Source organism: Ranitomeya variabilis, chromosome 4 (genome assembly GCF_051348905.1).
Source record: "Ranitomeya variabilis isolate aRanVar5 chromosome 4, aRanVar5.hap1, whole genome shotgun sequence".
Taxonomy (NCBI): Eukaryota; Metazoa; Chordata; class Amphibia; order Anura; family Dendrobatidae; genus Ranitomeya; species Ranitomeya variabilis.
The window spans coordinates 177,829,892-177,846,394 of record NC_135235.1 but is presented as its reverse complement, the minus strand read 5'-3'; the positions used below and the strand labels follow the sequence as shown (position 1 = coordinate 177,846,394).

The window sequence follows — 16,503 nt, the reverse complement described above, 5'->3', positions numbered from 1 at the left end:
CTCCCCGGGGACGAGTCTATCCCCTGTCTCTCCCAGAGACGGAGGCAATGTCCCTATACATCCAGGAAAATCTGGCAAGAGTATTCATTAGGAAGTCAGTGTCACCTGCGGGGGCGGGGTTCTTCTTTGTGCAAAAGAGGGACAGAGAATTACGTCCATGTATTGACTACCGGGGTCTTAACGCCATCACCGTTAAGAATAAGTACCCTGTGCCTTTGATATCTGAGCTCTTCGATAGACTATGTGGGGAAAGGGTATTTACTAAGTTAGATCTGCGGGGTGCTTACAACCTGATTCGCATCCGTGAGGGGGACGAATGGAAGACGGCTTTTAATACCAGGGATGGGCACTATGAGTATCTGGTGATGCCCTTTGGGCTCTGTAATGCCCCAGCCGTCTTCCAAGACTTTGTGAATTACATCTTCTGGGATATGCTCTCCACCTCGGTGGTAGTCTATCTGGATGATATTCTCATCTACTCTCCAGATATAGATTCCCACCGGAGAGATGTTTGCAGAGTCTTCGACCTCCTACGGGTAAAACTCCCTCTATGCCAACTTGGGGAAGTGTCTGTTTGAGCAGGAGTCCTTGCCTTTCCAGGGTTATATAATCTCAGCTCGGGGATTAGCTGTGGATCCTGCCAAACTACAAGCAGTGATGGACTGGCAGGAACCTCATTCTCTCAAAACGGTGCAGCGCTTTATGTGGTTCATTAATTACTATCGCCAGTTCATTCCCCACTTCTCCACTTTGGTAGCTCCCTTGGTAGCCCTCACCAAGAAGGGTGCAAATCCCAAATTGTGGTCGGAGGAAGTCTCCAAGGCCTTCTTATCTGTTAAGTTCCATTTTGCTAGTGCTCCCATTCTGCATCATCCCGATGTAGATAAGCCCTTCATTATTGAGGTGCATGCCTCATCCGTCGGTGCTGGAGTGGTCCTCTTCCAAAAGGACGCTCAAGGTCGGAAGCATCCTTGCTTTTCTTCTCCAAGACCTTCACTCCGGCGGAGAGGAATTATTCCATCGGGGACAGGGAGTTGTTGGCAATGAAGTTGGCCTTTTGAGAGTGGAGACACCTCCTGGAGGGAGCTCACTTTCCCTTCCAAATTTACACCGACCACAAGAATTTGGTGTACTTGCAAACAGCCCAGCAGCTAAATTCTCGCCAGGCTAGATGGTCCCTGTTCTTCTCTCGGTTCCACTTCACCCTTTATTTTCTATCCGGGGAGGAGAACATTCGCGCCGATGCTCTCTGCCGCTCTGTGGTGTCATCAGAGGAGGAGGAGGAGCCTCGGCTAATTGTCCCCTCCGAGAGTCTGAGAACTGTGGCTCCGGTGTCGCTAGAGTCTGTGCCCCTGGGCAAGACATTTGTGCCATCTAATTTGCGACCGGAGGTTCTCTCTTGGGATCAATCGTCCAGGGTGGGTGGACATTTCGGGATCAAGAGGACATCAGAGCTTCTGGCGAGGACGTACTGGTGGCAGCACATGGCCCGTAGACTATATTTGGGCTTGCGTCTCCTGCACCAGGAATAGGTCTTCTTGAAACTGGCCTGCTGAGCTACTTTACCCCTACCGGTGGCTGATAGGCCCTGGGGGATGGTCGGGATGGACTTTGTGGTTGGCTTACCCAAGTCCTGTAGCTGAACCATTATTTGTGTAGTTACCGACCATTTCTCTAAAATGGTGCATTTGGTGCCTCTCCCACGGTTACCTTCTGCTCGGGCCTTGGCGGCGTTGTTTGTCAAACATGTCTTCCACTTCCACGGTATGCCTGATAAGATTGTCAGTGACCGGGGTCCCCAGTTTGCGTCTCGGTTCTGGAGAGAGCCTTGTCGCCTACTTAGTATTGAGCTGAATCTCTCTTCCGCATACCATCCCGAGATGAATTAGTTCGTAGAGAGGGCCAACCAAACCCTGGTCACATACCTACGACATTTTGTCTAGGCCAGGCAGGATGACTGGGCATCCCTGCTACTGTGGGCGGAGTTTGCCTTGAACAACGCGTAGCCGACTCCACTGGGCAGACCCCATCCCTCCTTAATTACGGCCAGCATCCGCAGGTTCCTGTGCCCATGCCCGTGTCTTCTGCCGACTCTAGGGACATCTGGGACTGCACACAGGATGCCATCCGGGTCTCCAAGGAGAGAATGAGGGTCTCTGTCGATGCATATCGGCGCCCCGCTCCAAACTTTGCTCCTGGCGACTTAATGTGGCTCTCCGCCCGCAATATAAGGCTGCAAGTTGAGTGCACTAAGTTTCCACCTCACTACTTAGCTCCCTTCAAGGTTCTGGAACAGGTTAATCCTGTGGTCTACCGTCTGGCTCTTCCTCCATGCCTGGGTATCACCGACACCTTTCATGTGTCCCACCTAAAGCCCATTTACATGTCCCGGTTTTCTGAGTCATCTGCCGGGACATCGGGTTCGTCCACAGATGATTAAGAGGGGAACACTATCTTGGGGTGCAAGGTGGTACGTGGCAAAAAGTTCTATCTGGTGGACTGGAAGGGTCACGGCCCAGAGAACAGAATCTGGGAACCTGTGGAGCACATTCAGGCTCTGCTGCTCATTGCAGCCTTTGAACGTAGCAAGGCCCAGGGAGGGTGGTAATGTTAGGTGCCGAGTTCCCGCCTCTGCACGGGAGTGGAGCCTGCTCAGTGGAGACGTCGGTCCCAGCGTCTGGGTCAAGCTGATACTGTGCGACTGGTTACTGTTGCCCTTCCCGGCTCTGTCTTTGTAGCCAGCACTGATCAGCAGCGAGCAGGTCTTTCTGGGACTAAGTCCTGCTTTTCCCATACTGAGCAGGCCCACGGGATGACCTCCCATTGGAGGTCGGGGGTCACATGCTCAGGTTCTGTTGCGGCTCCTATTGGATCATCTGGAAGGTACCATAGCACTGCCGCTATAAAAGGTTCGCATGGCAGCTCGGCCATGCGCTAGTGTATACTTGAAAACGTGTGTGTGAAGATGTGTGAAAGTCGCTCATTAATCATCCCCCTTCCTAGTGTTGTTGACTGCTCGCGTATGGTGGATGCTTGCTATCTAACACTCGATAGTGCTATCCTACCCTAACACACGATACAGCGTCTTATTGCTGTGACCGCCAGTGCGGCGCCGTGCGCTATTAGAGCACTTTCCTGACCCAAGTCTGGGTGGTTAGTGGCGTCCGCCAGAGCGGCACTGCACGCACTCTTGTGCATTAAATTATTATTTTTGTTAAAACTCTGACACCCCAGTAGCGGTGTCGAGCGCAAGAGGTCTAGAGGAACTCTTTTCCTGTGTCTTGGGATAGAGTTCTGTGACTCCTTGCTTGCGCTCTTTGTGCGGTACCGCGGCCCTGTGACGCAACAGGGTTCGCTTCTTTCATACCGGGTGAAGCTAACCCGTGTGTGTATCCACATTATACCGCCATATAGTCCATCATTACTCAGCAGCAGGTTACACTGCATGGTGGACCCCGGGCTGCGAACGCACCTTATACCATCTTCCTAATTATTTTGTGCGTTCCGCTAGCCCTAACACCCTATTTTGCTTTTCTTGGAGAGCCACTTACTGGTCAGGTTTAAATGTAATAAAAGCATTTGGGAAAATTAAAGGGCTAAATGTGAATTGGGGTAAATCACAAATGATGCCTAGATGAATAGTTCAAACAGTTTGTCCTTGCCAATGTTTTAATATCTTGGGTTAAATATTACACATGATCTAAAACATTTGTTTCAATATAACTTCCTTAACACAGAAAGTAAGAGGGATAGCTGCTATTGCGCATGTGCCAGCGGTGCCATCTTTCTAGAGAAGAAAAAAATGTCCTTCTCCAAGATGGCACTGCCCATGCCTGCGCAGTTGCAGCTCTCGGCGAGCGCCGAAAACTGCTACTGCGCAGGCGGCACCATCTTGGAGGATGACATTTTTTTCTTCTCTAGCAAGAAGCCGCCGCCGGCACTTGTGCAATAGCAGCTATCGGATCTCAGCTATGTACACCGATAGCTGCTACTGCGCAGGCGCCATTTGTATTTTTTTTATACTCCTCAGGAAAAGCTCAACCACATGTAGTAACTACACAGTAAATATGTGATTATGCTGCAGTACAGGTCTTATGGCTGGTACCTACCTGCAGAAGTTTTTTTTTTATTTAGTATATACAGATATTCTTTATGTATACTAGGGGGCAGGTCAGTGAGGGATCAGTGACCTGTCAGCAGTCTGTATTATGAATATCTAATCAGAGCACCACATGAAGCCCCCCACAGGCCACCCCGGAGCACGAACATATCATAACTCAAAACTGAAAAAAAGATTAAACAACCACAAGATGGATTTAATCCACCAAAATATCATTTTAATCAGTATAAAGACATGACACTGTCTGTAGGTTACTATGCACAATCCTGCTGACAGGATCCCTTTAAATGACCACAGATTTACCACATGCAAGTCTTCAGACATCATTTATTAGCCTATTTAATCAAGCTGACCACACTCTATGCATAGAGAATGATTGCTAATATGATTGTTTTGTGTGTAAAGCACATGTCCTGTCTATAAAAAGACTTGGTGTAGTTCGATGTTATTCGTAGTCCGTATACAGACTTCAGTGCCAGACAGATCCCAAAAAGGAGGTCCCCCTATATAATGTTTTGAGACATTAGAGATTTGAAGCCATAGCGCTAATAAAAATGTCAAGGTGTTGGAAATTTACCATTGGGTATGTCTTTTTAAAAAAAAATCTCAGTCTAATTTACATGAATGCTAGGGATTGAGTTATATACATGCAAAACTAAAATGAGGACCTACGCCCTCTGGCACTAAACTATGATAAACGCTGATTAATACATAGAATACATCAAAGGACTGTTTGAAAGTAAATTTCATTGACTGAGGTATATTAAACTACAAAGAAAAATTCTGAAGAAAGACACTTTTTTTTCCTATCTTTGTTAGTTGTCAAAATTATTGCATTTTTGTATTGTAAAAATACCTTGACAGTACAGCGAAAAAAGTAAAAAAGTACCATATTTTCCGGCGCATAAGATGACTGGGAGTATAAGATGACCCCCAACTTTTCCAGTTAAAATATAGAGTTTGAGATATACTCGCCGTATAAGACTACCCCTCTTCACTTGAAAGGGGGGCCCAAACACCTGGTGTTTGCTGCGCTGTAATGTGCATAGCAGCACAGCAACCACCGCTTCTGATCGGCGGTGAAAACCTCCCCGCAGGTCAGAGAGCCGCGTTTCCCATGCTGTCAAAAGACAGCGTGAGTGCTCAGCTGTGATCGGAGGTATAAGGTTTACCTCCGGTCACTGGTATCAGCTGATTGGACAACTGCTCCCATCATCCAAAACCTGCTGCTGCTAATAACAGCGAGAGCAGAAGCGGTGGATGGGGGTATTCATCAGCTGCTCCTGCGCTGTAAATAAATAATTTAAAAAAAGCGGCGTGGGTTCCCCTGTATTTTTGCTAACGAGCCAGGCTGCAACCCTCAGCTGTCAGCTTCAGCAAGGCTAGTTATCAAGAATAGAGGGTTCCCCACGCCGCATTATTTAATTATTTAAATAAATAATAATTTTTAAAAAATGACGTGGGGCCCCCCTTTTTGACAACCAACCTTGCTAATGCAGACAGCTAGGGGCTGGTATTCTCAGGCTGGTAAGGGGCATGGATATTCCCCCCCAGCCTAAAAAGAGCAGCCTGCAGCTGCCGAGAAAAGACACATCTATTAGATGCGCCAATTCTGGTGCTTTCCCGGCTCTTCCCACTTGCCCTGTAGTGGTGGCAAGTGGGGTTCATATTTGTGGGGTTGATTTACCCTTTGTATTGTCAGGGGACATCAAGCCCACAGATTAGTAATGGAGAGGCATTTATGAGACACCCATCCATTACTAATGCTTTAGTTATATGGTAAATATAGACACAACCAGAATAAAGTCCTTTATTTGAAATAAGACTAAACACAGTTTTCCATTTTTATTTAAACTCCTAATTTAACCGAAGCCCTTGTTCTCCTGTAATAAAACTAAAATATAAAAACATCAATATACCTGTCCATCGTTCTGTCCCACGCTGTAAAGCATGTCTGGGGGATAAACAGTTTTCAACCTGGATGGTGCCAAGATGCGACCGTCCAAGCTGAAAACCACTGGTGAATGAGCAGCCTCAGAGACTGGTGGTGACATCATCGAGGTTACCTCTGGTCAATGAGGCTCCGTTTCCAGCCGGGTTGAACTGCCGTGACCTTGGCGACATCCCTGCTAGCACCATGAGAGTTTTTCTAGTGGTGCTAGCGGGGATCTCACCAAGGTCACAGCAGTTCAGCCCGGCTGGGAACGCAGCCTGAGTGACATCACCGCTAGTCACTGAGGCTGCGCTCGCAGCCACTCATTCACCAGTGCTTCTCAGCCTGAACAGTCGCATCTTGGCACCATCCAGGTTGAAGACTGTTTTCCCCCCAGACATGGATTGCGGCGTGGGGCAGAACGACAGACAGGTATGGTATATTGTTGTTTTATTACTTTTGGTTTATTACAGGAGAACGACAGCTTCAGTGGAATTAGGTGAGGTTGTAAGTATGTATAATTGAGATTATTAAAGAAGTCTGTGTAATTTTTTCAATTAAAAGGACTTTATTCTTGGTGTCTATGTTTTCATGCAATATGACTATGGGTTTAGTAATGGGGGCATCTTAAAGACAGGGCTTGATATCCCCGGTCAATACAAAGGTGACATCAACCCCCAAACTATCACCCTACTTGCCACCGCTACAGTGCAAGTGGGAAGAACAGAGCAAAGTGCCAGAATTGGCGCATCTAATAGATGTGCCTTTTCTGGGCAGTTGCGGGCTGCTATTTTTAGGCTGGGGGGCTTATATCCATTGCGACTTACCAGACTGAGAATACCAGCCCCCAGCTGTCTGCTTTAGCAAGGTTGGTTGTCAAAAATGCGGGGGACCCCACGCTATTTTTTTAAAATTATTTGTTTAAATAATTAAAAAATACGGCGTGGGGTCTATTGTATTCTTCATAACTAGCCTTGCTGAAGCTGACAGCTGAGGGTTGAAGCCCCTAGCTGTGACTTTTGCCTGGCTAGATGACTGGTTAGCAAAAATACAGCAGGACTCACGCCGTTTTTTTTAAAGTATTTATTTACAGTGCAGGAGCTGCTGAGAAACACTCCCATCTGCTGCTCCTGCTCTTGCTGTTATTAGTCACAGCTGACACCAGTGACTGGAGGTAAACTTTATACCTCTGTTCATAGCTGAGTGCTCATGCTGTCTTTTGACAGCGCGACAAACACCCGGTGTTCGGGCAGCCAAACTCGAACAATACAGAACTTTACTGATCGGGTTCGCCCATCTCTACTCCTGAGGACTGCAGTGAAGCGGCGCAGGCACGTATGTGAGAGATCTCAGAGGCAGAGAAGGAGGTAATAGGATACAAGGGCGGGCCAGACGGGTGAAAGAGGCATGTTTTTCTGGGTACAGCACCGTTCTCTCTTTTTTCCATACCCCAGGCATCCCAGACACCTGCAGCTTGCCTCACTTACACCTTCCCGATAAGGCGCCCCCTCACCTCATCGGGAACGCTCCTCCCACCATATGCGGCGACCGCAGATTGCTTCGCACGCCGTCTGTAAGACGACTCCAGGCGATTAAATGACGACCCCCGACTTTTGAGATTTTCAGGGGTTATAAAGTCATCTTTTATGCTGGAAAATATGGTAGCAAGATATGTAAATGATTACCTTAAGAATGCAACACTTCAAAAAGGGAAATTTGGTCTAAGTTCAGAGGCAACAAATGCCATCATGTCAGGAGCGTTAAATTGTCCGTTCTCATCAAACAACTACAAAGCATGTTCCATAGGCGACATTCACTTGTCCATTTACTCATCCATGTACTATGCATTTTTAAGATGGACATCACACTGACCCATGAAGTTTAACGGAACCAATTACACATCCGTTTTATTAACAGATCTGTGTGTCCATTGCTATTCTCATCAGCTTTTGCTGATCAGATGTGGTCATTTTACTCTACTAAAACCATCAAAAACTGTTGAAATACAGAGGACATTTGTTTTACAGTACAGACCAAAAGTTTGGACACACCTTCTCATTTAAAGATTTTTCTGTATTTTCATGAATATGAAATTTGTACATTCACACTGAAGGCATCAAAACTATAAATTAACACATGTGGAATTTTATACTTAACAAAAAAGTGTGAAACAACTGAAATTATGTATTTTATTCTAGGTTCTTCAAAGTAGCCACCTTTTGCTTTGATGACTGCTTTGCACACTCTTGGCATTCTTTTGATGAGCTTCAAGAGGTCGTCACCATTCCCGGTGACTACCTCTTGAAGCTCATCAAAAGAATGTCAAGAGTGTGCAAAGCAGTCATCAAAGCAAAAGGTGGCTACTTTGAAGAACCTAGAATAAAAGACATAATTTCAGTTGTTTCACACTTTTTTGCTAAGTATATAATTCCACATGTGTTAATTCATAGTTTTGATGTCTTCAGTATGAATGTACAATTTTCATAGTCATGAAAATACAGAAAAATCTCTAAATGAGAAGGTGTGTCCAAACTTTTGGTCTGTACTGTACATCTGTTTTCAAAATGCTCCAATGCTTAGTGTTAATGGAAAAAAAATTCAGATGGTTTACCCCCTTCAGTTTTTAAAAGTGACTGAGAAAAAAAGAAAACTGATAGAAACCAAGTTTTTAAAACAGAGGCCAAACGTAGACATAGGAGGAAAACAATGCATTACTTGACAAATGTAAAAATGGAAACAGATGTGTAAATGTAGCTTCATTCAAATTTTTGTCTTTATATTAAAAGGCAATAACTGCTGTACAATCTACGTGATTAATATTTAGCAGTGTTTGAAAAATTGAAATTAATATGAAGATGAAAATACAAGTTGCGTACTCATTTTGATAGAAACCATCAGAATTTCTAACATTTCAATTCATTGCTATTTAAGAAATTAATTCTTACATGAAGAAAAAGAATGGAAAATGGTAAACCTTATTAAAATATAAAAAATTTACCTTCTTCTTAAGAAAAAAAAATAAATCAAAACCAAACTTACTTTCTCCCTCTTGTTGAGTTAAACGTCCCGCCATATTTCTTCCGATTAAGGATGAGAGCAGCAATTTCTGGGACGTATCGGGCAAACATTGCCTGAGTGCGTGGAACGAGAAATAGGAAGAAAAAAAACAAACAAAGGACAAATAGCATGCAGAGAGGTTCGCCCTGCAGCAATGACACCACGCCTTGGTCAATACTTACTTCCGTCCACTAACTGCACTATAAGAACCACCATATTTCTTTCGGTTTCCTATTAACTCTATGATTTCGGGGACGTAGCTGGCAAACATGGCCTAGGAAGGAAGACAGGAGACAGAAGAGAAGACTAAAAAGAAAGAAAGGACGTCTGTTGCAGAAAAGGACACGCTTGACATAGGCGGTGGAATTGGGGGAGCAGCTCCAGCTAAATAAACCAGGTTTGGATGGATTTTGTTTTTACAAATAAGTAGTACATTGTAATGCACTTGCACTACCTACACCAGATTAAAGGAATGAAACCACGGAAATGATTGCTTGTCTAAGGAGTGTTGTTGAGAGATAAAGGTCAGGCTTGGTTTAGTTTATATATGGCCTCTATCTTCCAACTGGCAGTCTGTATTGACAGAGACAAACCTTGTTAGTTCACGTCCTATTGACATGGGCAATATTATCAACCAGTTGTCGATTTACTTATACAATTTGAAAAGGGTAACCAGAGGAATGGAGATTTCCAAAAAAATGCTCCAGCATTATTATTTTATTGGTAATACAAAAGAATCGACATGTCAAAGAATTTGACCTGGTTGGTAGAGCAATTTCCTTCTTCTTTACACTCTAAAACTTGTACAGTTTGTCAGTTTGACAATTCAGAACTGAGGTGTAATAAGAAAACTATAATTAAAATTAAAATTCATCCTTGAGTTACCACTGTCTATATAGTCATGAAATCCTGTACGTTTGTAACTTAGCATCTTCTCTTCACCTTTATTGTTTCATATATATTGCCACCTGGAAAGTGTCAAGAAGCAAGTTTACATTTTTAGACTTTATACATTAACAGGCTATGTATACAAATATTTATAACTACACTATATTATTACTTGTTTCTCTGTAGTACTTTGGGTGAACTGTTCTAAAATGGGCTGATTATCTCATGAACACACTACCGGCATATTAACAAACAATCCACATGGGCAATGAGGGAATCATCAGACCTTCAGCACATTCTAAGCAGTACACCATCATGCATTCACAGCACTTAATGTCAAGATTAGCACAAAAGTACAACTATAATAAGCTAAATGGGCTTATTATGAGGCAGCCAGCCTGCTTCTTGACAGTTTCTATTACCATTTTTTTCCTGCACTGATCATTTTTACCCATTGGCACATCCACTATATAAATAGTGTGGCCACCAAGGACTTAATACAATCCACCCTATATGTACAGCATTAGAATGGTACAGGCATAGGATTAGAGATGACAAATATCCTGGTCATTTAACACTGATCAATAGTGACGTTGCCCACCTCTGTCACCCTATAAACCCCCTGTCAACATGGTAACATAATTCCTAAAGTGGTTGTCTGGTGAAAACTAGTTATCACTTACAGAGGATAAATGCTAACAACTTATTGATCAGTGAGGGTCTGACTGCTGTGATTTGCACCGATCTGCAAAACAAGGAATTTTTAATCTCAACAGGGAACATTTATCACCACTTGAATGGAGTGACAGGGCACATACCTGATTGCTGGTCCATTCATTGTGACGCTGCCAGGAAAAGCCAAGTGATGGTGGAGCATGAGCACTGCTGCTTCATTCAAATGGGAATAAAAGTGCCCTGCTCTGTTCTGCCAGTCGGTTCAGGTCAGCAGAGGTCAATCATCCAATGATCAATAAATTATCTGATGGATAGGCGATAACTTGTTTTCACCGGACCTCCCCTTTTATTGGTTGTCATGGCATTTGGGACCTAATAATGCTTTAAAGGTTTGCCATCTTTGTATACCTATTACGCCATACCAGATGCTGTTATATGTTACAATGACAATGCCTAATATTCTGCAATAAAGAAGTATTGCAGAATACTATTCGAACAATCAAGTCCTTTAACTTGATAAAAAATCAAGTTAAAAAAAATATAAAAATATCACACAAAAAAACATTTTCTACAAAAAAAAATCAACCAAAACTAAAATATTTTCATAACATATAAACTAAAAACTGTAAATTGTTGTTGCTTGTTTATCTTTGATAAAAAACTAAACAAAAATTTGTCTTCCATAAATTACACTAATTAAAACATAATCTCATCCTGCAAGCAAAAAACAAAACACAAGCCCTCATACAGTTCTGTGAGTTAATTTTTTTTGCAAATAAAGAAAAAACTTATATATATATATATATATATATATATATATATGTATATATATATATATATATATATATATATATATATATATGTATTTGGTATTCATATAATCTTATAATTTACTGAGCCACAGAATAAAGTTAACATGTCAGTTATACAGACATAATTGCTGTTTTTTATTATTCAACTGTTCCTCCAACACTCAAAAAATTGTTTTTCAATACATTAGGTGAGGATGAAAAAAATTAAAAGAAATGTTGTGTCCCAAGGCCAAAATAGGCCGTTTCTTTAATTGGGTTAATAGCAAAAAAACAAAAAGAAGTTCAAAAGAAATAAAATACATTATAAAGATATGAGGTTTAGAGGGTGTTATGTGTTCAACATGGTTTTAAAACTTAATCCATCATATAATAAAAAGTTCTATAGCCTTCAAAAATACTTTCTGTATCAATGCAACACTCTAGTCATTCAACGGTTGACTTCATTTTTTAATTACAGGGAATACAAATTATGTCCTGGTCATAATCAACATCATATGGCCAGTGTAGGTTTTGTATCTTCTAAAAAGAAACGATAAAGGTTCCTATTCAATGTATGCAAGCAAATAGCTTGAAAACTGTGAGGAATTGACACAGGGTGTATTACAAATTATTTGATTGACCTATCATTGTACAACAAATTACCATTATTTGCTGAAACCTTAATATTGCTATATCAATTGTTAAAAAGAATTTGTCACCAGGCTTCATAACATAAATGGCATATATTAAACATATCTCCTAGACCTGATGACACTGTTGAATCTGCTCAGTGTCTCTCCTCCCTGCTGCTGATGAAATATCAACTGCTCAGCACAAGCTGCAGCTGTCAGTCAGGCTGGATGTCAGAAACTGAAAACACTTTTACTAATGGACTAGGACTCTTTAGCAGGACTCATAAAATGTTCATTTTAATATCAGGATTTTACAGTTATTCTAGCAATCATTTTCAAACTAGTTACACCAGCCTCATCAAAGCAAAGAGGTTTAGACAGTTTATATTAGGAATACTGGTGACATATATGCTTTAGTGGAAGACTGAGTTTCACTTGTAATAACAGAATAAAATAATAAATAAAATAACACATTTAATCATCAGAATATTTAATTTATTTGTATGTTATTCATATTTCACTGACAATTGTAAGTAGAATTCAGCATTACTTTTATTTTAATTCAATATTTTAATATTTTCATTCCTAAAAATCTGGTGCAGTTCAGTTCAGCAAAGGGCTGATTAACCCTCCTACATGTCTGTCACAGATATGCAATCTCAGCCAAGCCCTGATTACTCAATCCAAGCATGGAGCTGATCTCCCTTTGCCGAGCGTGTTTGAAAGAGCAAAAATATTTGGGTTTACCAAATAATACCCAAAGCGCAAGAAAAAAGGGAGAATGTCACAAAAATCCACAAAAACGAATACATTACAAAAATCGAATTGTAATAAAAAGGAGAAACGACCAGAAGGTGCTTTTCTGTGAATTCGTGGTGTCTGCAAAACATTGCAAGGTGAGATTCACTCATATCAGAACAGAACATACTGGTTAGCTCCTATAATATATATATGTATATATTTTTTAGATTCAATGTTTATTGAAGCTTTGAAACAGGTTACTGAGATAATTTCAAATGGCAAAGGCACAATTAACAAAGTAGCAGAACAAATAGATAATGTGACACAAGAGTCTCGCATGCTTAGAAACTCTGAAGAACCAAATACTACTGGATATGTACGTCCCAAGTCAGCTCTTATATTTGGTGGTCCTGTTCAGTTAACCCATATATTACCTATGAGTTGTCACTAGACATGATCACCATGGCCAAAATATCCTACATCCTTTCCAGATCTAATATTATCACACGTCTCATAATGGCTGCCGAACCTCTGATGCTATTCAACTAGATGCAAACTCAGCCTCCCAGTCACCAGGGTTGAATTAACAAAGTCAATCAAATCTGAAGATCTGACGAACTCTCAAGCTAGACGAACAGAATGCACAGGAATTTCTTGAAGACCTGATCTATTGGGTTCAAATATAAATCTAAGCAAATCATTCTTCTGACCCACACCCCTACTGATTTTGGAGGATGAGTGTCTGTTTCATGCTTTTTTATCTTTGAGTTTAGGAAACTATACAGTGGGGAAAAAAAGTATTTAGTCAGCCACCAATTGTGCAAGTTTCCCACTTAAAAAGATGAGAGAGGCCTGTAATTGACATCATAGGTAGACCACAACTATGAGAGTTAAAATTGAGAAAACAAATTCAGAAAATCACCTTGTCTGATATGGCAAGATTTATTTTGCAAATTATGGTGGAAAATAAGTATTTGGTCATTAACAAAAGTTAATTTCAATATTTTGTTATATATCCCTTTTTGGCAATGACATAGGTCAAAAGTTTTCTGTAAGTCTTCACAAGGTTGGGACACACTGTTGGTGGTATGTTGGCCCATTCCTTCATGCAGATCTTCTCTAGAGCAGTGATGCTTTGGGCCTGTCGCTGGGCAACACGGACTTTCAACTCCCTCCAAAGGTATTCTATGGGGTTGAGATCTGGAGACTGGCTATGCCACTCAAGGACCTTCATATGCTTCTTACATAGCCACTCCTTCGTTGCCTTGGCGGTGTCCTTGGGATCATTATCATGCTGAAAGACCTAACGACGTTTCATCTTCAATGCCCTTGCTGGTGGAAGGAGGTTTGCACTCAAAATCTCACGATACATGGCCCCATTTATTCTTTCATGCACACAGATCAGTCTTCCTGGTCCCTTTGCAGAGAAACAGCCCCAAAGCATGATGTTGCCACCCCATGCTTCACAGTAGGTATGGTGTTCTTTGGATGCAACTTAGTATTCTGTCTCCTCCAAACACAACGAGTTTTGTTTCTACCAAACAGCTCTACTTTGGTTTCATCAGACCATATGACTTAAGACGGGCCCGGACATGTACTGGCTTTAGCAGGGGGACACGTCTGACACTACAGGATCTGAGTCCCTGGTGGCATAGTGTTACCAATGGTAACCTTTGTTATGGTGGTCCCGGCTATATGCAGGTCATTCACTAGGTCCCACTGTGTGGTTCTGGGATTTTTGCTCACCGTTCTTGTGATCATTTTGACCCCAAGGGGTGAGATCTTGCATGGAGCCCCAGATTGAGGGAGATTATCAGGGCCTTGTATGTTTTCCATTTTCTTATTATTGCTTCCATAGTTGATTTCATCACACCAAGCTGCTTGCCTATTGCAGATTCAGTCTTCCCAGCCTGGTGCAGGGCTACAATTTTGTTTCTAGTGTCCTTTGCCAGCTCTTTGGTCTTCCCCATAGTGGAGTTTGGAGTGCGGCTGTTTGAGGTTTTGGACAGGTGTCTTTTATACTGATAACAAGTGCAAACAGGTGCTATTACTACAGGTAATGAGTGGAGGACAGAGGAGCCTCTTAAAGAAGAAGTTACAGGTCTGTGAAAGCCAGAAATCCTGCATGTTTTTATGTGACCAAATACTTATTTTCCACCATAATTTGACAAATAAATATTGCCAAATCAGACAAAGTGATTTTCTGGATTTGTTTTCTCAATTTTGACTCTCATAGTTGTGGTCTACCTATGATGTCAATTACATGCCTCTCTTATCTTTATAAGTGGGAGAACTTGTATAATTGGTGGCTGACTAAATACGTTTTTCCCCACTGTAACTCCTAATCTCTCTTTTTACCCTCTACCCACACCATTACTCCATGAAAACATGATAACCTAGAATTTTTTTTATGGTTTTCAGAGGGATTGTAAAGAGTAAGAAAAAGCAGTTAGAGAAGTTTTAAACCCCCCCCCCCTTCCCCTATACCTAAAACTAATATTGGCTGAACCTGCCAATATTAATGGGTTCGATTGACATTTTAATTTGTATGGGAGGATTGGGAAAGTTATTCTCAAGGAAAATATCAATCAAGCATGTCTGATTTTGAGATGCCAATCGTATCGGTTACCAAAAATTAGCTAGTGCCAGCCAAACAATCATCCAAAACATTGTTTGTTCAACAGCCATCTAATGTGTATGGTGGGCTGTAGGATATCTTTTGACCTTTACAACTTTAGGGATTTTATGGTTGCCAGCTTACATCACGATAAATAAGCTCAACAACAACAGCAGAAATTCTTGCCCTAAAATCCAGGAGAGAACTTTATCAGTGATACAAGCATTAGTCAGGAAAGTCTATGGATGTAAACACTACCATAGTATGTTAATCATTTCACATCTGCATTATATCTGTAAATTATGGTAGTGACCTCATTCTCTGCCCATTGCCATAAGTATAAAGAAACATACTATAGGACTGAGCATTTAAAGAACGGAGGGTGATGTCTGACACTATGACTTTGTTCTGGGCTTTTGTGCTGTTTACCTGCCTGTGGTATAATATGTATATTTTTGTAAGCCTTTTTATATGGATTCTTGCTGCTAGCTATGTTATTTACATTATTAGAGTTTTGTAATTGATTTACACTTTTTATTCTTAATCTTTGGCCAGTGGGGCCAGTGCAAAATAATGGATATTGAAATTTAACTATCATATGATTTTCCTGTATGTCCAAGGTCCCTGTGAATAGTGGCTAGGTTTTTTCCTTGATCCATATCCCTGTTTTAAAATACGGTATGTTTGTTTAATTATGCTTTTTAGTAATTAAAGGGGTTGTCCTGTCCAAATCGATAAGTCTGCAGTCCCTCTGTGTAACTGCAGACTTCTGGATCCCCCAGTGCATGCAATGTGTGCTGCGGGGATTCGCAGGTTTCTGAGACAGGATCGGAAGGTATGTATACTATATACTTACTCCCAGTCAGAGCCCGTCTGGTGAGCGTGGCCTTGCTCCATACATTTGTATTGAGCGAGGCCGTACAGTGGGAGTGGCACAGACGTATCAATTTGGCCAGGACAACCCCTTTAATAAATTAATGTTATTTATTTGATATGTAAATGGGATTTAACTACTTCAGAGTTGGAAGTTAAGGGCTTTTAAAAGTATG

At 41.7% G+C, this 16,503-nt stretch overlaps 1 protein-coding gene across 26 annotated transcripts in view; it reads right to left on the bottom strand.

Annotated features, from left to right (window-relative positions):
* The window catches only part of KCNMA1 (potassium calcium-activated channel subfamily M alpha 1), a 1,075,276-nt gene that overhangs the window by 374,390 nt on the left and 684,383 nt on the right, over positions 1-16,503 (bottom strand). For 20 of the 26 annotated variants that reach the window (XM_077259420.1, XM_077259433.1, XM_077259414.1 and 17 more), the window contains exon 9: positions 9,293-9,384. In XM_077259420.1, coding sequence (XP_077115535.1) covers positions 9,293-9,384 — 92 coding nt within the window. Of the gene's footprint in view, positions 1-9,092; positions 9,185-9,292; positions 9,385-16,503 lie in introns of all 26 variants that reach the window. The other 6 variants (XM_077259415.1, XM_077259429.1, XM_077259438.1 and 3 more) reach the window with 1 other exon arrangement.